This window comes from Myotis nattereri (assembly GCF_964212035.1).
Source record: "Myotis nattereri genome assembly, chromosome: X".
NCBI classification, from domain to species: Eukaryota; Metazoa; Chordata; class Mammalia; order Chiroptera; family Vespertilionidae; genus Myotis; species Myotis nattereri.
The window spans coordinates 144,110,339-144,136,954 of NC_138078.1; the positions used below are offsets into that span (position 1 = coordinate 144,110,339).

The window sequence follows — 26,616 nt, forward strand, 5'->3', positions numbered from 1 at the left end:
TAACAGCAAGTTTATTTGTAATTGGAGTTAAGGATTATTTTAATGCATGCTGAGAAACAGTAATACTCCAAACTTCTAGGTTACTATCTTATAGGGAATACAAGACAATGTTAGAAGAGGCTTTGGCACACACAACTACTGGAACATGACTATCAGAACACACTATTAAAACCTTATTATCAGAACACTCACATATTACCTACTTTTATGTCAGATCAGCTTCATGGACAGCTCATCTTCTAATTTCTCACTAGCTATTTAAGTAAATAGCATTCAAGGTTAAACATTAAAGACTGGGCAGTAGGGAAGAAATACAGAAGTGGTAAGCATCACATTTCAGAGTCTACATATACTAATACAACAGTAAGATTAAGAAACAGTATTTCGATTTCTTTTCTGAAACAACATTTGGCAATGCTTAGCGCATGAGAAGACACTGCTTTGGTCCCTCCACTCTTTCCAGCTTTTCAAAGTGTTTCCTGGCATTGCGGATGTTGATCAGAGTAGCTGCAGAAGCTGAGGGTAGGGGTAGGGAAGATACACAACAAAATAAGTACAGGCAAAGGAATGTCTATTAAAAACAAATAAACAAACAAAAGAGAGCCAAATCCCTCAACATAGTAGGAAATAGACAACATATAAGATAATGAGGCCCCAAGTTAAGCACAGTTTAGTTTTTCTGAAAAAGTATATGTGTTTATATTATAAACACAAACTTTCCAACATAAATTATCAAAATTTTTTATTTGGGGGCTAATACTATAAAACCTACTATCCTATATTGTATTATATATTTTAAATATGTTTTTATTGATATCAGAGAGAGGAAGGGAGAGGGCTAGAGAAATAGAAACATCAATGATGAAAGAGAATTATCGATCAGCTGCCCCTCACTGGAGATTGAGCCCATAACCCGGGCATGAGCCCTGACCAGGAATCAAACCCTGACCTCCTGGTTCATAGGTTGAGCTCAACCACTGAGCCACACCAGCCAGGCTTATGTTACATTTTAATATTAAACTAAGGTAGAAAAAAAACAGTGGATCAGAGATAACATGAACTTCTGGGAACATCCTGAAAATACTGCTAGAACCTTTATTTTAATGGTTGAGATGAATCTGGCTATTATGGTATAGAAGCACCAAATATCTCCCTTTATGCCCATAACACAAATATGGGAATATGCTACTTAGAAATATACAATGACATATAAAACGGTCAATGTTTAATAGTTCAGAGCTGAGACTGACTAATCTTAAAAATCTAGCCCGGCCAGTGTGGCTCAGTGGTTGAGTGTCAACCTATGAACCAGGTCACAGATTGATTCCTGGTCAGGGCACAGGCCTGGGTTGCGGGCTCGGTTCCCGGTAGGGAGTGAGCAGGAGGCAGCTGATCAATGATTCTCTCATCATTAACTCTCTCTCCCTCTCCCTTCCCCTCTGAAACAATAAAAATATATGTTTTTTAAAAATCTATACTATATAGCATACATTTGGGTTCTCCTTTCTTGAAAATCCTGATTTAGTCATTTGATTTTTGAAGTTCCCAAGAACAAAACATAATACCCTAGCGCAGTGATGGCAAACCTATGACAAACGTGTCAGAGGTGACACACGAACTCATTTTTGGTTGATTTTTCTTTGTTAAATGGCATTTAAATATATAAAATAAATATCAAAAATATAAGTCTTTGTTTTACTATGGTTGCAAATATCAAAAAATTTCTATATGTGACACAGCACCAGAGTTAAGTTAGGGTTTTTCAAAATGCTGACATGCCGAGCTCAAAAGGTTCGCCATCACTGCCCTAGAGCCTAAATTATTTTTAAGCTTCAAAATATACATTTATTAAACAGAAAAAATATTTATTATTAGTACTAAGATAGTTTTTTTTGTGATAAAACATACATAACAAGAAATTTAGCGCTGGCCATATGGTTCAGTTAGTTAGACATCAACCCTGCACCAAAAGGTTGCCAATTTGATTCCCAGTTAGGGCACATGCCCAGGTTCTGGGCTTGATCCCCAGGTAGGGTGTGTGAAGGAGGCAGCCGATTAATGTTTCTCTCACATCAATGTTTCTCTCTCCCCTCCTCTCTCTCTAAAAAAATCCATAAAAAGTCTTTTAAAAATTTACCATTTTATCTATTTCTAAATGTACACAGGTCAGTGGCCTTAAGTATATTTACACTGTTGTGAAACCATCCTCACTCACTACAAAATAGTTTTTCAGTATCTAATAAAGTCCTACCTCTAGGGCAATGAGTTTAAAGAATATGTGGCTTTGAATCAATGTTAGCTAAGTTTCAACTTACGAATGGATGGATCAGACATCACAACCATCACATAAGTGTTGGATGTAAAGATATCAATGAAAGCAGCGAAGTTAGAGTTCCTAACTTCCATGCTCTGGAAAGAAGCAGCCAGCTTGCTATAGGAGAGAAGAGAAGAGAGCAAAGAACATAAAATAATAGCAATATAAGAATTTTTATGTTTTAGGAAAACATTTTCATAGCATTATACCTCAACTGACCACTTCATTAAGACAGTTAATCACTAGCTCCACTTTGTTTTCCAAAGAAACTCTAATGCTCAATTGATCGTAGTTTGGAAAGTGACTTAGAAATAGAGTTAGGACTTGATATTGACTGTGAAATTAAAGTGGGCTTAGACTTAGATCCCTGTTAAAAATCATGTTATAAAAGATTTCTCTTTTATTTAAGAAGATTTTAAAGTTGAAATTCCTCTATCACTAAGATTAACTTTTGAATTTTAATTACATTGAAATTCAAGAAATGATCTCATCTCTTTGAAAACAAACAAGGTAATTATATTTGCATTTCATTCTGTATTTCTCCTTAAAAACATTAGTGTTAAACATGCCAAAAAGTCCCAAAGTGCCTTTTATGCTGAGGCATAAAAGGAATAAACTCATACCTATTCTACTGTCTGGGTATCAAAGTTTTACCAGGGTAAGAATTTTGATTCTTAAATATTTAATAAATTATGATGTTCAGCCATTGCATCAACCTATATTCACAACGCTAAGACTCAAATTGTATTTAATCCAAGCTGAGGCAACACGATTAGACATTTCCAGACTCTATTTTGTACCATTCCTGAATCAGTACCTCCCTATTTTAATTACTGTAGTTTCATAGAAAATCTTGGCATGTGGTGGGGTAAATTATCCTACTTTCTTCTTTTTCAAAACTCTCTTGGACATTTTTTATTTCTCCGCAAACATCTCAAAAGGGTACTCTGCTTAGATATTTTTCATATGCTTCTTCTGTATCACTTGAGTTTACATGAAACGACAATGAATTTCATTCACCTCAGTTACCTATAGGTTCCCTTAGAGTTTAGCTTTCTTTTCAATTGAAGAACTATTCTAGATATAGAAGCATAGTCCACTATAGTTATTTGAACCTCACAAAATAACATTATTTTTTTCCAGAGGTAAATAGATCCCACAAGACCTCTTACCTGCAGCTCAGCTTAAACTGCTTAATAATGTTGCTGATTTTTTCAAATCTGTGGGCATCACGCTGCTCTTTACACTGATAGTGAGAAATCACCTATGAAAAAAGAGTAATGCCCTTTAAATCCATGCAATGTAGTCATATCACCCACTGTTACTCCTCTAGGCCAGCATCTGTCAGTCTCCTGATTTTCAGGGCAAACTTTGGCACCTGGCTTACTGTTTCTTTTCCTCAGCCCATATGCTGCCAACATTACGCAGAATTTCAACATCCCAATGGATGAACCAACACCATACAGTTTGGTTATAATTTTATTAGCTCACCTAAGTATTATCTATTTTGATTTGTTGGTCTTTATCACTTATTTTAATCATTAAATGTTCAACTTATTTCAATATTTCTCAGAATGGTCTTTGATTAAAAAAATACAAATCAAAAAAGAAAAATATATAAAAATTCTTAGCTGTTCTTGAGGTACACTTAATATATTTAATTTTAATAAAGCCTGTAACTAAGTGGCTTTTGGTATTATATTTTAAAATGTTAACTAAATGATTATAACCTCTGAGAATTGACTATTTATAAATTAACCTACTCAGGATGGACATCCACGCCAGCTGAGAATACTTTCCCTCACACTTACAGATTTTAATAAAACCTAGACGAGCATTTTCTATAGGCTGAACATACAGATGTAAAAATTTTCAGTAGGAAGCAAAACTGAGTCACTTGCAAGAACCTATGAGATAGATACTATTATCTCCATTTTAGGGAAGGGGAACCAAGCTCAGAGATTAAGAAATGTGTCTAAAATCACCAAGCATTGGTAACACTCAGAAACAAATTATTTACTATAAACTGCTCTTAAGAGTTACATTTACTGAGCTGATCAGCAATTACTTATGCAGTGCTTTGTGATATCTCAAATTCCTTTCTGCTACTGTTATTTAAAAATTTTACTTATATGCCCAGCTGGCGTGGCTCAGTGGTTGAGTGTCGACCTATGAACCAGGAGGTCATGGTTCGATTCCTGGTCAGGACACATGCCCAGGTTGTGGGCTTGATCCCCAACGTGGGGCGTGCAGGAGGCAGCCAATCAGTGATTCTCTCTTATCATTGATGTTTGTTTCTCTCTCCCATCCTCTCTGAAATCAATAAAAAAATAATTTCAAAAAAGTAAAATAAAAATTTTATGTATAAATATATTGGTTTTTGTATTGCCTCTCAGGGCCATACACACAGTAGGCTCTAATATAGTTGGTAAGTTGAACTTATAACAAAAATTAAAATACCAAGATGCCTCTTTTCCCTTCTGCCTCTCCATGTGACTCTTAGCTATGTCACCGAGTTGACCATTACATCTCTTCCATGTTAAAAGTTCTCAACTCAGTCTTTTGTTGGAAAGGGTGGGATGCGAGATTCCCCAAAAGGGAAATAACCCTCACCTATAATAAAAAAAACGTAATATGCTCATTAGACCAGATGCCCGATGAAGCCGGGGCTGCGAGGGCCGAGCCCCTTGCACGAACTTCATGCATTGGGCCTCTAGTTTCATAATAAAATTCAATAGGAAACAGGGATACTTCAATACAAACGAGCAGTGATTTGCAGATCTAAACTCTGCATATCAGCGGTTGCCAACTGGTGGCCCATGGACCACTGGTGGTCCAAGAGGTCCGAAAGGTTGGCAACCATTGGTTTAAGGAAACCTTTGGAGCAGCAGTTGCCAACCAGTGGTCCACGGACCACTGGTGGTCCGTGAGGTCCGAAAGGTTAGTGACCACCACTTTAGATTATTTCTACAAAAATCTAAGTTTTTTCTAACTACTGAAGAGTAACAAACCAAAGGATTTCTTTCAGGTCGCTTACTGACAATACTACTATATACTAGTAAATAAGGTTGTGCATGTTAACTTAAACACAAGAGAGAAGAAGGTTCTTCCAGAAAGCAGCAACATGGTGTTCTCTGCTTTTGAATAAAAGAAGGTAAGTGTGAAGTAATATTTTCAGAGCAGAAAGTTCTCACCAGAAAAGTAGCTCTCTCAAATAGAAGCACTTCATCGGCCTCAATAATTTCAGCAAAATTCCTCAGGTTCATTTCTAGCTGCTGAACATTGGGAATCAGTTGATAAACAATGCTGGACCAAGCCTAACAGAACAGAAATGTGGTGGAATATTACTAACAGGCAGCCAGTCCCAGGCCTCTGCAAATGAGTAAGCACACTACGACACACGGACAGCAAAACACGGTGATAATTGAGTCCCAAATACTGATAACCAGTGACATAAAACAAATAAAATGAGAAAGCAAAGCTAACATTTGATATTTACCCTTCAGTTGGAGTTTTTTTAAATTTTCAAACACTTTTGTAAAATGCTGCAGAAACTTTTATTGATAATAAAAAATCACTTAATTCCATCATGTTATCTTAGCAAAAGTTGAAAATTCTGATCTCTTATTGTGCTATAAAGCTTCTACTCCTGTCATTCAGGAAATATTTAAATCCAACGATGCAGACTATACTAAAAAATCAGAACCTAATGATGCTATAGTTAACATACACCTAAGTATCAGTTTTTAAAAAAATATCAGAGCCACAAAGACAAATGGCCCCTCCCCTCAATGGGATACCATACAAGAGAAATTATAAGAGAAATTAGTGGCATTATTATTCCAAAAGGCTTATATATTCAGCTGTATAAATTACTGAATTTAAAATGGTACACTGCGTGTTTGCCTAAAACTGACTTCATCTAGAGGCGTATGACTAATGAAAGGAGTTGAAATTAACCACACCTCCCTCTATTCTCTTATGGCTGTTTTATTTGAACCTCCATTAGAATATGTCCTTGAATCTTGCTCTAATTTGTCTGGCAAGGCGTGTAATGTTCTTCTCCTCCACTAGAGGGCAGGAACCCGGTCTTAGTCATTTGTGCATCCTACAGCATCAAGCGGGTATGTGATGAGTGCTTGCAGAATAAAACGGAATAGAAAAATGTAAGTTAGCTCTATGCGACATTTATGCAAGCGATAGTAGTGCCATGTCTCTGCTCCAATTAGTTTTATTACTTAGGCATGGGGTTTCAGGTTCCAAGTTCCCAGGTCGGTGTTAATGTCACTGCTGAATTTACCTTGGAGAAGACACCAAAGCTAACCACAGCAGAGACATTGTCACTCACAGCAGTGTTGTGATTAGCCAATTGTCTTTGGTCGTGTTATGTATTGCCATCCTTCACACCGCAGCTGGTTCTTATCAGTGCGTCATGTCCATCCTTATTCACGGTTACCTGTTCTATGGGAATAAGGCTTTGAGAGAAATTCGGCCCAAATTAATCTAGAACAGTATTTCCTAGACAGGTATCTCAAAAATGATCTGTTAATAGAGCGAGGCTGGGTCAACATAATATTGGGGGGAAAATGAATTAGTTAAAAAAATAAAGCAATGGCTATATTTAAAGTCCACTGGGTTTTTTTTCTCCTTGGGAAATCAGGTTTCTGTGCTTCTGGTTGTAGATACTTGTCGGATGCAGTTGATACTGAGGCTGTAGCTACCAGGGACAGAGAAGGATGTCAAACTTGTCAACAGACACCAGAAGCAGTCTGAAGGAAAGGTCTGACCACAGGAGGGCGTCAAGGAGCCAGTCTTTCAAATCGCTGGATCAGTAGGAGAAAGGGAGGAAGCAGGGTTAAGGAACCTATGTGCCAATAAGGTAATTTCAGCTTTACCCATAACACGGCTATTGTTGTAACCTCTACAACTACCGCAAGCGGTATGGTATCCATTCCAGCAGCGGGAACGATCTTTCTGGTTGAAAGAATGCTAGTCTCGCCCAGCTGGCGTGGCTCAGTGGTTGAACGTCAACCTATGAACTAGGAGGTCTGGGTTCGCTTCCCCGTCAGGGCACATGCCCTGGTTGCGGGCTCGATCCCCAGCGTGGGGCGTGCAGGAGGCAGCTGATCCCTGATTCTCTCTTATCATTGATGTTTCTCTCTCTCTCCCTCTCCCTTCCTCTCTGACATCAATAAAAACACATTTAAGAAAAAAGAATGCTAGTCTTCATTTGGCATGAAAATGGACGCTACCAAATTCTAGGCAGACAGACATGTCTCATGCTAAGTCTCCCTTTGCCAATCTTTCCCTTAAATATTGCTCTTCTCCTGCCATCCAAACTTAGGCAGACTAGCACATATCCTGTAGAAGTACCCGAATAGTAGGCATAGCTCCCATCAGCACTGAGACCACAGCAAGTCAAAATGGATGACAGCCGATGAAACCTTAGCTGTCATGAATATCAGTATCAAATTAATCATGACCAAACTGGGTAGCTAATTTAGTGTGGTTGGTAGGCATGTCGACCCAATCTAAGATCAAACCCAAAAGCTCTTAAGGTTAATTTTGATGTTTCAAACAATTTATTATAATTTCTTTTTCAGTTCAACATGTTTAGATGGCTATGAAAGAGTTTAAAATCTTTGCGATAATACCCTTCTTGCTTTTTTTTTTATGCTCTAACATGAGGGAACTCGGAGAAACATACACACCTTATAGAGAGTTTCATCCCAGATAGATGTTCGGAAGCAAGAACATTCCAGTGGGCGAGACAAACGCCGCAGATCTTCTTCTCGCTCTTTAAAAATCTGAATGAGAAAGTCCAACACACTGATCAGGATATACAGCTCTCCTCTTTCTTTGCAAAAGCTGAGATATAATTATTTCCGCATATTTAAACAGAAAGCATTTCCTCAGAGGGATTTTTCAATGTGTACAGTACTTCAGAGACATCCTGGCAGAAATGTTTTCTGGTCAGGTCTAAAAGTGACCCTACCTGTGACCCTACCTGGTTAATTTTATGTATTCATTTGGCTAGGCCATGGTACCCAGACCTTTGGTCAAAGATCAGTTTAGATGTTGCTGTGAAGGTATGATGAGATTAATAATTAAATCAGTAGACTTAAAGCAGATTCCCCTCCATGATGTGGGTGGGCTTGATGCAATCAGTTGAAGGCCTTAAGAGGGAATCCTGCCTCTAGGCTACCTTCTGACTCAAGCAACAACATCTACACTTTAACCTAGGCCTGCCCTGAAGACTGCAGACTTGCCAGTCTCTACAATTGTATGAGTTAATTCCTTAAAATCCATCAATCAACCTCTACCCCTTCCCTCTATTATATCTATCTATCTACACACAAACACAAACACAAACACAAAAACACACACTTATTATTGGTTCTGTTTCTTTAAGGTTCCCTCACTAATACATAGAAACATCCATCTTACTTGAAATTGATACTTAGGGAGGCACCCTAGCCATTTTTGCTTCAAAATTTCCAAGTCTGACTGAATCTTTAATGAAACAGAATATAACTTTCTTAATTAAGTTTCAAATCCCACAAACAACAACAGTGTATCTTTGGAGATATCTATATAAGCATTCAGAAAACAGTAAGTTGCCCTAGCTGGTTTGGCTCAGCGGATAGTGTCAGCCGGCAGACTGAAGGGTCCCTGGTTGGGTCCCAGTCAAGGGCCTGGAGAGAAGGGAATAAAAAGATTAGATACTCAAAGTAGTTCTCAAAATCAAATACGGAACTCTGTCTAATGGTTTTTGAAAGCCTGTAAGTTAACCTAGAAACACCAAAACATACCCCAAAACTGGAACACTGGAGGCAATCATATAACTAGTTATAGGAAAAAAAGTATTCCTGACCACAGCTATTATAAAAAAAATCATTTAGTTAAATAAAAGGTATCCTTAGACCCCTAGGCTCCAACCCAAGGAGGGACTGTATTCTGTACCAATGACATATTCTAAAACTTTCCTCAGGTTCATCCTTGGAAACAGATCTTTTCTTTCAGCTTAGACTCTAAAATCCAATCCTCTTATTTTATACTAGAGGCCCGGTGCATGAATTCGTGCACGGGTGGGTCAGGTCAGCCCGCCCCGGCCAGGGGGCACGGGGGAGGGAAGAAAGGGTCACAGGCAGATGACTGGCCAGCTCCGACCCCTGGTCCAACTCCCGGTCAAGGGGACATTTTGCATATTAGCCTTTTATTATATAGGATTGGACAAACTAAAGCTAGATTATATTTGTGATGTGCCAATCTTGGGGGGGGGGGGCGTCTCATAGCTAGCTGGGAGTTTTCCCTTTCTACTGTGTGGCTTCTGGTTTAAATTTATGTGTACTAATAATCCCCACACTAGAAAAGAGAAATATACCATATCAGTGCAATTAAGGGACTTAGCATTGTGCCTAACAAGTGTGACTGGCACTTGAACAGATGCTTATCAGTTTCCTAAGTCAACCTAATGACAGTTGTAATCTTTCATTTCACCCCTGGTGAGTCTTATAGCCTTGACAGTAACTGTCTGCTCTGAGGACAGTAAACAGGGGCAGCATACAGATTTTATAAATATATAAACTGTAATGCAGCTTCATTCTTTTGCGTGTGGCTTCCCAGTTTTCCCAGCACCATTTATTGAAGAGACTATCTTTGCTCCACTGTGTGTTTCTGGCTCCTTTGTCTCAAATTATCTGTCCATATACATGTGGTTTTATAGCTGGGCTCTCTATTCTATTCCATTGATCTGTGTCTGTTTCTCCTCCAATACCATGCTGGGGAATTTTGTTTGATTTTTTAAAAATTTTATTTCAGAGAGGAAGAGAGAGGGAGAGAGAGATAGAAACGTCACTGATGAGAGAGAATCATTGATCAGCTGCCTCCTACATGCCCCCCCCCCAACTGGGGCTTGAGCCCGCAACCCAGGCATCAAACCGTGACCTCCTGGTTCATAGGTAGACACTCAACCACTGATCCATGCCGGCTGGGCAATACCATGCTGTTTTGATTATCGTAGCTCTGTAGTATAATTTGAAGTGAGGTAGTATTATACCTCAAGCTTCCTTCTTTTTTCTCAGGAAAAAGCTAAGAACCATATAATTTCACTTATATGTGGGATATAAAACCGTAACTCCTAAATACAAACAGCAGTGTGTTGGTTGCCAGAGAGAAGGGGGTGGAGCGTGAAAAAGGTCCTAATATCTGGTGACTGGAGAAGGTTTGACTTTGGGTGGTGGGCACACAGGGCAATATACAGATCCTATAACATAGAAACCCACACCTGAAACCTATATGACCATATTAACCAGTGTCACCCCAATAAATTTAATTTTAAAAAGGGATAGAAAAAAGAAAAAATATAAAAAGGCTGTTTAGTGATATTACATGGTCAGGTTCCTTACCTACATCTGAAAGTTATTTATTAAATGAATACTATTCCCTTACCAGGGACAATCTGTTTATGAGTGTTTAAAAAAAAACAAATGCCCTAGCCCCGTGGTCAGCAAACTGCGGCTCATGAGCCACATGCGGCTCTTTGGCACCTTGTGTGTGGCTCTTCCACAAAATACCACGTGCGGGCGCGCACGTAGTGTGATGGAAACTTCGTGGCCCATGCGCAGAAGTCGGTATTTTGTGGAAGAGCCGGTTTTTTGTGGAAGAGCCATGCTCAAGGGGCCAAAGAGCCGCATGTGGCTCATGAGCCGCGGTTTGCCGAGCCGCAGTTTGCCGACCACTGCCCTAGCCGGTTTTGCTCAGTGGATAGAGCATTGGCCTGCCCAGGTTTGATTCTGGGCAAGGGCATGTAACTCGGTTGCAGGCTCCTCCCCAGCCCTCGCCCTGGTCAGGGCGCGTGCAGGAGGCAACCAATCTGTGTGTTTTTCTCACATCGATAGTTCTCTGTTTTTTCCTCTCTTCCACTCTCTCTAAAAAAATCAATGGAAAAATGTCCTTGGGTGAGGATTGTGTGTGTGTGTGTGTGTGTGTGTGTGTGCATACACACACAAATGACAAAACTTTATTTTGAAAGCTTAGGTAGAGATTTCCGCCCTGAAAAAAAAAGGATGGCACAAATGTCCCTATACTTCCACAAAAGAAGTTTGCAAAGCATGTCCACCATGTCCTGTAGCACCCTTTCTGTTTCTTACCAGATCCCGCTGATCCTCCTGTACCAGATCCATCTTGTGCACCAAGCAAAAGATTTTGGCATCTGGAGAGTTCTGCAGAATGGCCTCCAGGCATGACTGGTAATAGTGCATGTCCTTTTCCAGTTCTCGGCTCTCCACATCAAAGACATAAATCAGAACCTCCACATTTCGGAAGATGTTGTCTCGTTGGCTAGTGAAGTAGTTTTCCATGAAGGTGTCCTGTCTAGTAGGAAAAAAAATAAGCAAGTCCTCAGTTTAGTCCCTTCTACTTATGATCTATCTTATGTGAAAGATAATCTAAAAGCTTCGAATGACAGGGCAAATACCAGTAATAGCAAACCGCTCTGGTTTCAACTTCTTACTTAAGCCTTGCACTACCCTAAGGCCCTCTCCTTGTGCTCCAAACATACTTTGACCTGTCCTTGGTTCTCGAGGCCCATGGTCTATTCCCCGAGGGGCCTTGACACACGCTGTTCATTGTCTCACCTGGCACTACCTCTACTTCTCATTTAACTCCTAACTTGTCCCTTTAGATTTCAGTTCAATCCGTACTTCTTTACAAAAAAAAAAAAAATCCCTGACCTCCCTGACGGGCAAATCCAATCACCATAGGCCCTTTTACCAATACACTGTTCTTCTTTTTAACATTTACAAGTATGATATTACACATCTGCATGAGTTTTTAATTAATGCCATTCACTTCCCTAAACAGAAAGTTCCAAAGTAAGGAACATGTCTGTTACTGTTCGCCACTGTTTCCCAGCTTTTAGCATAGAGCCTGCCATTGAATAGATGCCCAGTGAATATTTACTGAAGAATAGTCAATACTCTGAACTATATGAAAATGACTCTAAGAACACTTTTTAGCAGAATGTTGCTCTCTGCTTCTTAGGCTGTGTGCTGTTTCCCAAGCAATTCTCAATTACCAGATGCCTAGCAAAAAACAGAATTTTGTTATGGGGAAAAAACTAATGAACTTAGCTTCCAGTCCTGTACTTTGCTATTAAATGGCTGTGTAGCCCAGCCAGTGTGGCTCAGTGGTTGAGCATTAACCCATGAACCAGGATGTCATGGTTCAATTACCACCAGTCAGGGCACGTGCCTCATGGCAGGCTCAATCCCCAGTGGGGGTGGGGGTGTAGGAGGCAGCCAGTCAATGCTTCTCTCTCTCCCTCTCCTTTCCTCTCTGAAATTAATAAAAATATGTTTAGCCCTAACTGGTTTGGCTCAATGGATAAGAGCGTCAGACCACTGAAGGGTCCCGGGTTCTATTCCGGTCAAGGGCATGTACCTCAGTTGCAGGATCAATCCCTGGACCTGGTCGGGGCCCGTGTGGGAGGCAACCAATCGATGTGTCTCTCTCACACCGATGTTTCTGTCTTTCCCTGTTCCCTTCTACTCTCTCTAAAAATTAGTGGAAAAATATCCTCAGGTGAGGATTAACTCTGTGTGTGTGTGTATATATATATATATATAATGAATAAATAAATATAAATGGCTGTGTGACCTTAGGAGATGCATAATATCACTGGACTTTAGTTGCCTTATGTGTAAAAATGACAATAACATCTTATTGCCTAAAAGAGACCTGGACTGATGTGGCACAGATTACAGAATTGGAAGCAATGGTAATGAGGAAGGATTTGTATGGAGAAATCTGCTAGGGTGCTAAGTAATCCATCTGCTAGCAACAGTGGAGTCATTTTCTTATGGAATATTTGGCTATTTTGTTGTTTTTAACAGATACTCATTGAGCACCTATTCCATGTTTGGTTCTATGCTAGGAACTGGGAAATGCTGAGCTAACAATGACTGTTTATTTCGTGAAGCATTTGGCTACGTGTTTTTTAACATATTATCTTACTTAATCATCAAAACAACCCTATGAGTTGGCACAATCATTATCTCTATTGTATGGATGAAGAATCTGTGGTTCAGAGAGTTTAAGTGATCAATGCAAGATAACAGCTAACAGGGCTGAGATACAAATGCTAATATAACTCCAGAGCCTAAACTCCTCACCAGTACACTAAACATCAGCTGAAGATCAAATGGCCATAGGGTAGGGAGCAATACCGGCATACAAGCATAGTGAATGTTCATTTGTGATGGGCTATTTGAGAACTGCCTTGGCCATGAGAGAAAACACTGTCTCCTACTCCTTCCACAGTGGAAAGATATGTGCTTAGGTCTTATGTATAGTGCTTAGACTGCCTGGAGATAATTAATACATAGCCCGGCCTGTGTAGCTCAGTGATGACTCGCATCATTGATGTTTCTCTCTCTCTATCCCCCTTCAGCCTTCCTCTCTGAAATCAATAAAAAAAAATCTTTTCAAGTCAGGGATCTTGATTTAATCAAATGCCAATTCTAAATAAATTTTTATCCAATGTATCTCTTATGGAAGGCAGCTATGCTCATCACTATACCACCACCGCCAACCAATGTGTCTATTATGAATGATAGTTACTCTAGTATTCTCCATGCTGATTACTGCCACTGGCCTCACAAGTAATCAGATGGTACTTACCCACCACAGTCCCACAGGTTCAACACCAGGTTTCCCAGAAATCGAACATGGGAATGTTCTACATCAACTGGAAGGTAAATATGACAAATCTAGTCATTGCAGCATGCGAGGCGAAATTCAAACTAAGCAAAGCACTAAGCCCAGGATTTAGAAGGACCAAAGTGGAGTGAAATGCTCAAAGCCACAAGAAGGTGATTTTTAGCTTAATAGCGTGGTTTAGTGGCAAGGTGGCACCCCGATTACCCTGCGCTACAGAACTGGCTCTCATGTGAGTCGTTTTACTTTTTAGTAGTTTAGTGCTTAAAGCAGAAACAACTGCCAATTAAAATACTAATGTTAAAATCTCAACATGTAAGACAGAGACATATACCATTTAATAGCGCTTCCCTGACTCATTTATCCCTACTAAAGCCCTTCACAAAAAAATTTTTAAAACAAACAAAAAAGCAGACACCCCAAAAACATACAACATAACCATATTCACTCCTTCTATTGATTTCCTTATTTTCATTACTGACCCGACCAATTCCACATTGGGGGTGGTCATTTTTTACTCCTCTGTCCACATTCATTCATTACTATCCCTTGTAATCTCTCTCAATTCCCACTCCTTGCTTTATAACCTGCCACTAACATTAAGGAAGGCCCTTCCCTTCTCAAGCCTACACAACCACAATAGCTCCATAATTACCTTCCACCAGGAAGCCTTACCCCCTTTATTTTACCCTTTAGGCTACTGCCAGGTTCATCTTCTTAGCACTACTTTGAACATGTCACTCCCCATTCAAAAAATTTACAAAGGCTCCTCTATGTCTATAGGGGGGCATTCAAGGTCCTTCAGAATGTGGCTTCCAAACTCCCTTTATATTCCCCAATGAGGCACATTAATAATGCCTTTTGCTCCAGTCCAATCTGGTTTATTCATAGTCCTCCCAAACCCCACTACCTCCCCAACCCCCAATGTACCTTACATCAGGGGTCGCAAACTTGCTAATAGGGGCCAGGCCAGTAAACATACAAGAGCAAAGTTAATCATTTCTGAAGAGTAAACATTTACCCAAGGGGTCGATGGCGTGAGTGGCAGTTACTCGGCTGTAGCTCATTTGCCATGCAGGAACATGGGTTTAGGATTAACAGAGTTTTCAATTTTTCGATCGTAGTGGGAAATCCAGATTTTTATGGAAACACTTATGTGTTGATAACTAATTCCAATTCTTAAAAAACATTGTACAGGCCAAACAAAACACATCTACAGGCCTTTTCCAGCACACAGGCTGCCTGTTTGCGACCTCTGCCTTACACTTCCCTCCCACTCCCTCTATACTTTGCCTAGTCTGTCCGTCTGCCTAAAAAGTCCTCCCCACCTTTCTTTAAGAGTTAGATTCATCTTCTAAGACCCGACTAAAACCCCCACTCCTCTAAAAGCCCTACCTGGCCACCCCCACTTACCGTCATCACTCCCTCTGAATTCATTCAAACATTTACTAAGCACCTACTCTCTGCCAGGCACTAAAGGTCACAAGGAGGAAAAAATAAAAATTCTTATCTTGGAAATTTTTCAAAGTGTAGCAACTATCACCTTTACAATTTATGTGATAGTCAATCAATCACACAGGGGTATTTCTTCTATGACTAGCTCGAAGCTGTTGCTTAAACTGCCTGCTAACTTTTGTGCAATTTCAGATTCTCAGAAACTGGATCGTAAGCAGCAGAGCACTATTTTCTTAAATGGACACTGGAGCCAAACAGTTCTTAGTTCTACCTCTCTGTGTGACCTTGGGCAAGTCACTTAACCTCTACGTTTAAGTTTCATCTTCTATTAAAAAAGCTGGGAGGCAGACTACTGACCTCACAGGCTTACTGGGAGGATTAAAGGAGCTATCATACATCAAGTGCCTGGCACATAGTAGGTGCTCAAACTACCTCCCTTCTCCCCTTTACTTCCCCCTCCTTGGAAAAGGAATCATATCTTACATGTCCTTGTATTTCCAACAGAGTCTACGAGAGAGTAGGTGCTCAAACTGCTATTAATTTGAAGACTATGTAAACGGTCTAGTACTAAAAAAAAATGGAAAGAAGTGCTACTGAGAAAGGGAAAGACAATAACAAAAGAAGTGACAGGATTCAGTGACTGTTTAGATACGGAGCACATGGAATAGAAATCTGGTTTCTATTCCCCATATCACAGATATTGTTCTCATTGACCAATGGCCTAACTGCCAAATCCAGTGGACTTTTTAGTCCTTGTCTTACCTTCTATAGTATGACACTGTTGACTGCTCTCTTCTCAAAAAATTCTCTTCTCTCAGCCTCTGATGTCACATCTACAACCTCTTTGGCAGACCCTCCTTCATGGTCTCCTATTCTTCTTTCTGTCCCTTAAATGTTAGAGTTCTTTGGGATTCCATCTTTGGTCACCTACTGTTCTATGTATTCTCCTCTCAAGCATGCTAATCTATTCATATTATTTTATTTTCCATTTGGATACTGATATCGCTAATACATATTTCTCTCCTCCCTTTCTGAATCATATATTGGACATCTTCACTTGAATAAACCACAAGTATCCCAAACTCAACGTTTACAACTATAATTCATCATCTCCCCATTCTTCCTATAAAATCTATCCCTTCTACAGTCTTCTCCATCTTATGGAATGTAACCAGTTGCCTAAGCAAAAACCTTAGTTTCATCCATGAGTCTACTCTTTTCCCCACCATTCTCCCCAAACCTATCAATCAGCAAGTCTTATTGACTCTACCTGTTAAATACATCCCAAATCCATTTACTTCTCATCCTATCTATGACCACCACCCTAACCCAAGTTAAGCCTCCATCATCTTTTACTTGGTCTACTAAAATTTTTTCCTGATTTGTTAACCTGTTTCTACCCTTGCCTCCCCTAACCTATCCTCCATATTACAGATATAATAGTCTCTCAAAAATGCAGATTTTTATTCCAGTTTTCTTTAAAAAGAAAAAAAATTATCTCTGTATAAGTCTATATATGTATGATTGTATACACTCAGGAAAAAAAGGCCTGAGAATGAGGAAAGGAATATACTTTCTACACTTCTATGATGTCTGAATTTTTCATAAATATTATACTCTTGTCATTAAAGTTGAATATTAAAAATGATAAAATATGACTGTTACTTTCTGTTTAAAATTTTCTAGGGGCTGCCCTCTACTCTCAGTTCAAACTACCTGGCATGGCTTATAAGGCACTTTATGATCTAAAACCCACTTTTTGCCTCCCTCTTTAGTCTCATAGCTCTCCTAGTCTTCCTATCCTGCTATTATAAAAGCAACTGAAATGAACCAAGAACAGTACTTTGGGAAATCACATACATTTATGGGGCAGAAAGAAAAAAAATATTCTTTAAAAGAGAGGGAGGGCTGATTAAAGATAAAGGAAGAAAACCAGGGTAATAAGGCATTAAATAAAAGCCAAGGGAACAGAATTTTTGAGATCGGAAATCTCAGAGCCGTCAACAGTGTTTTAGAATAAAATACTTCATAATCATATTTTCATTGACAAATTTACTCTTCCAACACAAACACATTTTAACAGCCCCCTAATAAAGTCATTATTATCACCATTCTGTATCCTTACTTCAAATTTCAAAACAAGTAGACTCTAAGTTTAACAAAATCAAACTGGACTTTTTCATCAATGACAATCTAGAAAGAAACACTAAACATTAAAGGTGATGTAATATATTTGACGTACTCTTTTACTACTTTTAAAGAAAATTTTAAAAGCTGCATACAAAAGAATAGCAGGTAAAAATCAATGAATTTTTAATTAGTCTATAAGTTAAGCAGTAGAACCCAATGACGAACGAACTAGTTAATAATACACTAAATCATGAAGGCCAACACAATATTTTAAAGTATAACTTTTACGACCTTTAAGGAAATACAGTAATTGCTAACAAAGTATTATCAATGAAGGTCCCGCTTGAGATATCCTTAAGGGCAAGAGCTCTGTCCCATTCACAACGCCAGGCACACAGGAAGCTCTGGAAAAGCACTTGTTGGATAAACGGCCTGCTTTGATGTATATGGAGTCATATAATTTGCAACATACTGTTTATAACATTTCAATGATGCTGCTAGATTTTAAAACTATTTTAAGTAGCTCCAATATAGTTCTGAAATTTGGATCACAAGACTGTTCACTAGACTTAGGGTAGTATGTAAACTCTAATTCCCTAAAAACAGAAATATTAATTGGATGAGAAAAAAGGTGCTTCAATGAAATGTAGAGAATTTAAAACACGAAGAGAAAGAAGTCTTCCAAGAATTGTGGCTGTTGCACAATGAATGGAGCAGGAGCACAGACTGACATTCCAGCTCTCATGCTTTCGAGTTGAGTGAGCTGAACTCCTGGGTCACACTTTCTTCATCTATGAAAATGAAGTTAATATAAGGACTAAAGTAAATAAAATAGCATACAATAAACATTAGCTTCCTCTAATCTACTAAAACCATGTGATTATTAGGCCCAGATATTTAACTTGGAAGAATAGGAATAAATTAAAATTTGGCAAATCAAGACAGTAAGGAAACTGGACAGGTACTTTCTAGAAGGAATTCTCTTGAGGCATGATAGGCCAAAGGACCCTGTCCTGACCAAAATTTCTGATGGACTACTTAGCTAAAAACTAGAGATGTTTATCCAGTGTACGAACTGTACGAAGGCTAGGAAGAATAAGCAACATATCTGATGAAAGAATTAAAGATAGGCTCTATCCTCTTTCCTACTGATAAGGAAACTGAGGCTCAGTAAGATAGCGATTTTTGTGCTGGACTTCACAGTTAACAAACACTGGGTTCAGGAACATGCATGGGCTAAAATGAAAGAAACTGAATAACAGAGGTAAGCATTTATTCTTAGGTTCAAATTATTAACTGCACAAGAATCAGGAGAATACGTGTTTTGATGATAATATATGTGAAAAGAAATTGGGTGTTTCTGCTATAACTCAACATAATGAAAGTCACTCCACAAAAAGAGAGCCAAACGGTGCTGCCCAGAACATGAGATGTGACAATTCTATCTGCCCTGATCAGGCCACATCAACATTCGAGTCTTAGCACTTTAAGAAAAATGTAGATATGTTCAAACAAGTCCTTAAAAATCCTTCAAAATGATGTCAAGTGAGGAACAGATGGAGGAAGTGGAGATGTTTGACCTCTGGAAGATAAGACTTGGGAGGTAAGAGATGGCTAGGACTGATTGAGACATTTATCACACACAAATATTTGTAGAGGCTCAAGAGAGCGGAAAGGGGACCAGCCAACAGAAATAAAGGGAAATAGACTCGAAGCTGTAACTAAGAAATGGCTTTCTAAACATTAGAGCTGCTCCAATTGAGAGTCTATACTACACGCCCAGCACAGAAATGAGGTTCCCTTCTCCTTTGTATCCTAGCATCTGGAACATAAGGTGTTTTTAAAATGTTTGTTTTCTCGAAACCACAGTAAGATACTTTATGAAGTAGTGGGAGACTTGTCTCTGAAGTGTTCAGGATGCTAGAAACCCACATCAGGAAATCTTTAAAAGCCAGATAAGGGCAATGGCTTCATCACCTAGAGGCCAAGGACCACGACAGGATCCAGAAATGCTTGGATGCTGCAAAATGAAATGGCTTTACAGCCTGGAGACAAAGGGGTCTCTCAGGAGCGTGGATCCACTGGCAGCCCAGTGAGCCTACACGAAGAAGCCAGATTTAACATTCAAACCATAAAGGGCAATGAAACGTTTCTCAAGTCAAAGCCAGAACTCCAGTGAGAACATTCACGTGTATCCAGGAAGAGAAACAGCAGAGCACAGATCAGGTTAACCTCCCCCTCATAACCCCCGGCCCCCAGCAATTTACCTTTTAATAAAGACTAAGAACTAGCAGCTGCTTAAAAAAAAATCTTAGGCGATTTTATTGTTATGCTTGTTAATACCTATCAATTAATTTCCTTTTACATAATAACAGTTAAAAATACGAACACCTGCCCGCCCCCAAAGAAAAAAAAAACAACACACACAAGAACAAACAAAAAGATCCCTATGCTTGTTTAAGAAAAAGCAGGGTAAAAAAGAAGTTGCACGCGGGCATCCCACTTGGTAAGCAACCTAGAAAAGAACCACCCAAGAGCGCAAGCAGTAGTAGCCAGAATTAGGCCAAACACCTCTGCGAAGAAATGCAAACAGGGAAAACATGCTGCAAAACAAATCTTTCAACCTCTGCATGGCCAAGTTACTGCAACCAAGTGTGTTATGCGGATCATTAATAGTTAAGATCACCTGACTTTACAATAAGATAAAACATCTTACTTGTTGCACCAAGTCGACGAGTGTCTCTGGCAATATAATTTGCAAAGATAATAGATCTCATGCTGGTCTTACCAGACCCACTTTTACCCATCAATAGCACCTAAGGACAAAGTGGGGGGAAAGAATGAAAAGAAGTTAGCAATCTAAAGCAAATCAAGTCTACAGGGATCTCTCTCTCTCCTGTACTTCATGTTTTCCGGAAGTAACAGTACCAACAACCTGGTGCAGATAATGGCAACTAATTCCTCAACCATCTGTAAAGGCAGAGATACCCAGAATTCCAGGGCCCAGATGCGTAGCTGTCATGAGTCACACATCCTCTTGGCAACAGAAATGCAGTGAGTTTATTATGCTATTAGTATACACTATCATGTATTCAAAACTGTGTTAATACCCGGCCAGCATGGTTCAGTGGTTGAGCATCTCGGTCAGGGCAAATGCTTGGGTTGTGGGCTCAATCCCCAGTGTGGGGCGTGCAGGAGGCAGCTAATCAATGATTCTCTCATCATTGATGTTTCTATCTCTCTCTCCCTCTCCCGTGCTCTCTGAAATCATTAAAAATAGATATATTTTTTAAAAACTATGTTAGCGACATAGCAACTTGAGAGGAAACTGAACCCTGATCTCGCATAATCTAATGTTTTGTGCACTGAACTATAGGACAGGAGACTTTAGTATAACCGAAAGTTTTTCCTCCTGCTCAAGGTCAACTTTTCCATCTCTGCTACCCATCTCATCCTTTCCACTGACCTCCAAGATTCTGCTCTGTCTCTTCTTTTTCAATGTCCCATGGCCTACAGCAGTGGTTCTCAACCTTCCCAATGCCGCGACCCTTTAATACAGTTCCTCATGTTGTGGTGACCCCCAACCATAAAATTATTTTCGTTGCTACTTCATAACTGTAATTTTGCTACTGTTACAAATTGAACATAATTAAAGCATAGTGATTAATCACAAAAATATGTAATTATATATGTTTTCCGATGGTCTTAGGCAACCCCTGTCAAAGGGTCATTCAACCCCCAAAGGCGTTGAGACCCACAGGTTGAAAACCGCTGGCCTACAGGATCAAGTCCTTAAACTACCTAAAACACCCCCCCCCCCCCCGCAAATCTGGCTTGTTTATTCCTCTGCCCTCATCTTCTGATCCTCCTTGCCTGGAACTTTTATTGTCCAGCCATACTGAACTGAACTGCTCGTAGTTCCTGTCATTGCTCCCAGATCTCCAGGGACCTGTGCACTATGTCTTTGTTTCACCTTGTACTCTCTGCCAATAGCTTTCCATTCCCTTTTCTTTCTTCAGCTAAGCTCCACCCATTCTTCAAAATTTGGTTCAGTGACCACCACCTCAAAAAGCTTATCTGGCCCTGGCTGGTATTGCTTGGTGGTTAGAGCATTAGTCTGTACACCGAAGGGTCGCAGGTTTGATTCCCAGTCAAGGGCATATACCTGGGTTGAAGGTTCAATCCCCAGCCCTGGTGTGTGTGTGTGTGTGTGTGTGTGTGTGCAATCAATGGATGTTTTTCTCTCTCCCCCTCCCCTTCCTCACTCCCTTCCCTTCCACTGTCTTTGAAAATAAAAAATATCCTTGGGTGAGGATTAACAACAACAAAAAGCTTCTCTGACCCCAATACCCTAGGCTGGCTTAGGTAATTCGCACCTCTGCCCTTCCATGACACTCCTACCTAAAGCACTGCAAAGACCATAATGCATTGCAGTTACCCAATTTTTCGGTCTGAGCTCCTGAATGGAAGAGAGAATCCCCTTGGTATCTTCAGTGTCTAACATATAACAGATGCTCAAAATATGTTCCTCAAATGAATGGACAAGGTATCAAAACAAAGGTATTAACAAGCACGTCAAACTCGCGGCATGTCGCCTACTGGCCGTGAGTTTGACGTGCTTGGTATAAAACAAGCAAGTTATTAACAATGAGAATTGTCCAATGGAAAGGCTGGCCTCATGACAGTGAATAACCTTCCTGTCAAGGTCAGCATTTAACAAAGACAGAAAAACACCTGTCAGAGATGATATAGATTCTTGAACTAGAAGGGAATTGGATGAGGGGAATTCTAAGATTCTTCAAATTTATGAAACACAGTTCTAATCACCTTGCTTTTCAAATGAAGGGAGGGGTACATGTTCTATCTTCAACCCTAAAATAATGTATAAAAGTTCCTAATTGCAAATATAGGGAGTATTAATGAAAGTACACTGCATTCAAGCTCAATTTAATCTAGTTAGCTATATAACTTTATCGCACTAAGGAAATGTTACTCATGAGCCAGTCTAAAATGATTTAAAAAAAACACCGTTTTTTCTTATTCATGCACAAATTTCTGCTATTTTCAGATAGCCTTATTTTTTTTTTAAATATATTTTATTGATTTTCCACAGAGAGGAAGGGAGAGAGATAGAGAGTCAGAAACATCGATGAGAGAGAAACATCGATCAGCTGCCTCCTGCACATCCCCCACTGGGGATGTGCCCACAACCCAGGTACATGCCCTTGACCGGAATCAAACCTGGGACCCTTCAGTCCGCAGGCCGACGCTCTATCCACTGAGCCAAACCGGTTTCGGCTCAGATAGCCTTATTAATAACTGTAGACAGGCTCATCAAGAACATCCCCTTAGCAAAGTGGAGTTTTTTATACAATATTTATTAGATGAAGTTAAGCCTAAATATGATAAATTTCTTTCTTTTTTAAAAAAATAATTCTTTATTGTTGAAAGCATTGCATATGTCCCCTTTCCCCCCATTGACTGCCTCAGGCCCACTCTCACCCCCAACCCCCCAGGCCCTCACCGCCCCATTGTCTGTGGCCATGGGCCATGCATATTCGCATACAAGGTCCTTGATTGATTACTTCCCACCATCCCCCCTTCCCTCTGAGATTCCGCACTCTGTCCCATGCTTCCGAGTCTCTGGATCCACTCCATTTATCAGTTTATTTTGTTACTTAGATTCCACATATGAGTGAGATCATGTGATACTTGTCTTTCTCTGACTTATTTCACTTAGCATGATACTCTCCAGGTCCCTCCATGCTGTCTCAAAGGGTCTTTTTTTTAATTTAAGAAACCTTGCTTCAATTGTTTATGAAAGACTGTGTTAGGTACTGATCGAAGTGCTCTACATGTATTTGCTCATTTACATGTGGCTCAGTGGTTGAGTGTCAAATTATGAACCAGGTGGTCACGGTTTGATTCCCAGTCAGGGCCCATGCCCAGGTTGAGGGCTCGATCCTCAGTGGGGGACGTGCAGGAGGCAGCCAGTCAATGATTCTCTCTCATCATTGATATTTCTCTCTCTCCCTTCTTCTCTGAAATCAGTAAGAATGTATTTTTAAAAAGACCCTATAATGGTAACATGTGAGTTGGGTTCAACATAAATGTGCAGGCAGAGGCCTGTGTATGTCTGTGTATGGCTTGCAGAAAATGCAAATTAATTTGTAAATTTGGAGAAAAACAAATTCTGTATGGCTATGATAAGGTGCATAGGTGTGGTAGATGGTTTAGTCAGGAATCAGTTTTTAAAGAGCATTCTATGCCACGAAGTCCCTTGGATTTTATTCTATGGGCTTTGAGAAGTTACAAGAAATTAAATGTGTGAATGACCCAGATAGATATATGTCTCAGAAAAATTAAATTAAGAAGTAAAGAATGGGACAAGAGTCTGGGAGAACATTTAGAAGGTTCCTGCAACAGTCCAGGAAAAATGGTTACACCACATTTTCTGAAGAGTAACTTCTTACCTTCACCTTCATGTTTTTGATGTACTTAATGCATCTTACCTTTTTCTTCAAGGCTGTATTTGGCAGCGCCCACCTGCAGATATAAACCATAAGACAGAATTTCCATGATCCAATTGCCTTAGAAATTGGGATTAAAGAAATACAAATCAATGCAGAGATGCAAAAGAGCATGTTTAGCACAACAGCTGTGGGACCTCAGATGAGTAGAGGCCCTCATTTTCCTCAATTATACAACTGGGTTTATGCTAACCTATCTCCTAATCACATGCTCAGGCGATAGCTCCTAGTTATATTTATTTAGGAATATACATGAGCCATTAAAATGCAAGATTCCATTTTTCACAACCTTAAATTTTTTTAAGCAAAGCAAACATACACAAGTGCTTTAACAAAGCAAACAATATTGCCATATTTAAATGTCCTCTATTTTTTTAAAGCCAGCCTCCGATTTTAAAAATGTGGGAGCATCTTTAACCCTTCGGCTGTCCTTCCAAGTCATATTTCACTCATTGCAGGCACAAAGGATATAAAATACAAGATTCAATTGCAGATACAAATTGGCACAGAAAGCACTCGCAAGTCCATGATCTCTGCCCAGGCAACACCAACCCTCCTTGTTAGTCTTCTTATCCTCAATATGATGATGCCAAATCTTCTTTATTGATCATTCAAAGCAATTCAGAACCGTCACCTCATTTAGAACATACCTCCCAGGACTGGTATTAGGCCTGCCCCTTCCCCTCCCAAGGGTTTTGTCGGCCCAGTTACCAACCAGCCCTCTACAGTTTACCCAGTCGCCAAAAGCATGATACTAATCAACCTTACTGGTAAACAGAAGCAAGTTATCGCGGGTGGGGTGTCCTAATCCACATCACTCTCTTCAGTTAGAAGCTCCCCGCTCCCCACCCCCACCCCCACCCCCATTTCCAGGTTTGGCATAATACCCTTCACCCACCCAAGCGATCCTTCCTGCTCCCCTATGGGAGGATCCACTCTCGGCCCCAGATTCTCTTTCTCCATCTTTTTCTCGGAGTCAGATTCTTCCATCGTGCAACAAGTCCTTTGCAGTCCCTGCTAAAGCCGCAGTACTGTTTATGTATTCCCTCCTTGGCCGCCCCCTCAGCCGCCTATTCTCAACGCCTGCAGCCCCTAGGCCTGCTCGGTTCTTGCCTTCGCCTTTGTCCACTGGGGGGCTGCTTTCCCCAGTTACCTTTACCACCTCAAACTTGGCCTCAGGCGCAAGCCGAGCTGGCCGGCTCCAAGGCTAAGTGATGCGGTGATGCAAAGGAAGAAATGGAGGAGGAGCGGGGGAGCGGAAAAGAGGGGTGGGGTGGGGGTGGGGGTCTCGAGTTTGGGCCTCACGCCCCAAGGTCTCGAAACCCAAAGGTGACTTCACCCGCAAAGAGGTGGGGATGACGAAGGCAGAGGTGGCAGAAAGAGCAGACCCGTGCAGGCACTAAGCGACGATCGCCTCAGCGGGCTCGTGGCTCCCGAGCCCGCCCAACCCTGCGAGTCCGCCGGCGGGTGCGACGTTTACGACCCAATCGCCCGCCCTTCAGGAGCCCAGGTACTTCACTGCAGCCACACGACTGCAGGCCAGCATCACGTGGGCACCTGCCGTAAACCCAGAGCCCGTCACGTGACTGCCGCTACCCAAGGCGCGGGGGGCTGAGGAGAATACCATAGAGACTGCGCGGAGAAAGGCAGAGTGCCCCCTAGCGCCGTCACGTGACCCGGGCTCGGTGGGGCCCCGCCCGGCGGCTGGCGCTCCCCTGGGGGTCTATCCGGGTCCCACCCGCCAACGCGAGGAGTTAAAGGAGACGCTTGTGATTTCAGTGCCTCAAAGCTAGCTTTTTTTTTTTTTTTTTTTTTTAACTGCTCTTTCTCCCTTCACATTTTTTGGTGGGGAAGACCCAGCATTGTCTTTATCTTTCTGTTTTTGAAATTTCTATCTTCCTTTTTTTTATTATTATTATCAGTCCCTATAACGGAGCTTGTCATTAAATGAGTGAATAGCATCTGAACGGATTGCATCTGTGTCTACCACATAGCGCTTAAGGAAAGTTATTGGTGGGACCAGTGGTTCAGCGGGGATCCAAGGACACACACCTATCTCCCCACTTGTTTAAAACTGGAAGGGGAATACATTCTCATATACCATAGTAAAAAACCAATAGATGAAGTCCAAAATTGATCATGAAGGACTGCTGATAGGTATATACTTAGTATGTTTAGATTATGAGACCACCAGGAAAAAATGGCCAAAAGAGTTCAAAGGGGCAGGGGATAGGAAGTTAGGGGCCTCTTGCTTTTCATCTTAAGCCCTTTTGTATATTTAGTATATGTAAATGTATACATTAAATATATAAATGTATACATAATGAAATTATACACATACATTTAAACCACATGTATATATTACTTGTTAAGAAAGAAAATGAGCCTAGCTGGTTTGATTCAGTGGATAGAGGATCAGCCTGGGGACTGAAAGGTTCTGGGTTCGGTTCTTATCAAGGGCACATGCCC

General features: G+C 40.4%; 1 protein-coding gene across 3 annotated transcripts; it reads right to left on the reverse strand.

The window, feature by feature from the left end:
- RRAGB (Ras related GTP binding B) lies at positions 1-25,735 on the reverse strand. 3 transcript variants are annotated; one of them, XM_081115099.1, is made up of 11 exons: positions 25,046-25,735; positions 24,130-24,163; positions 20,334-20,433; positions 15,971-16,054; positions 13,997-14,063; positions 11,467-11,689; positions 8,026-8,121; positions 5,509-5,631; positions 3,487-3,578; positions 2,316-2,431; positions 1-516 (listed from the first exon to the last, which is right to left on the reverse strand). In XM_081115099.1, the coding sequence occupies exons 1-11, from the start codon at positions 25,135-25,137 to the stop codon at positions 419-421; spliced, it is 1,125 nt and encodes a 374-aa protein (XP_080971225.1). In that variant the 5' UTR covers positions 25,138-25,735; the 3' UTR covers positions 1-418. The 3 variants fall into 3 exon arrangements, with proteins under 3 accessions (XP_080971225.1, XP_080971227.1, XP_080971226.1); XM_081115101.1 differs by having other exon boundaries at positions 25,487-25,702; XM_081115100.1 differs by lacking the exon at positions 15,971-16,054 and having other exon boundaries at positions 25,046-25,664.
- Between the last annotated feature and the right edge of the window lie 881 nt (positions 25,736-26,616).

Coding starts and splice junctions, on each gene's coding strand:
- RRAGB (XM_081115099.1), bottom strand. CDS start 25,137: ATGGAAGAATCTGACTCCGAGAAAAAGATGGAGAAAGAGAATCTGGGG. Junction 20,434..24,129: donor ATACAGCCTTGAAGAAAAAG/GTAAGATGCATT, acceptor CTTTGTCCTTAG/GTGCTATTGATGGGTAAAAG. Junction 8,122..11,466: donor AGGAGGATCAGCGGGATCTG/GTAAGAAACAGA, acceptor TTTCTCATTCAG/ATTTTTAAAGAGCGAGAAGA.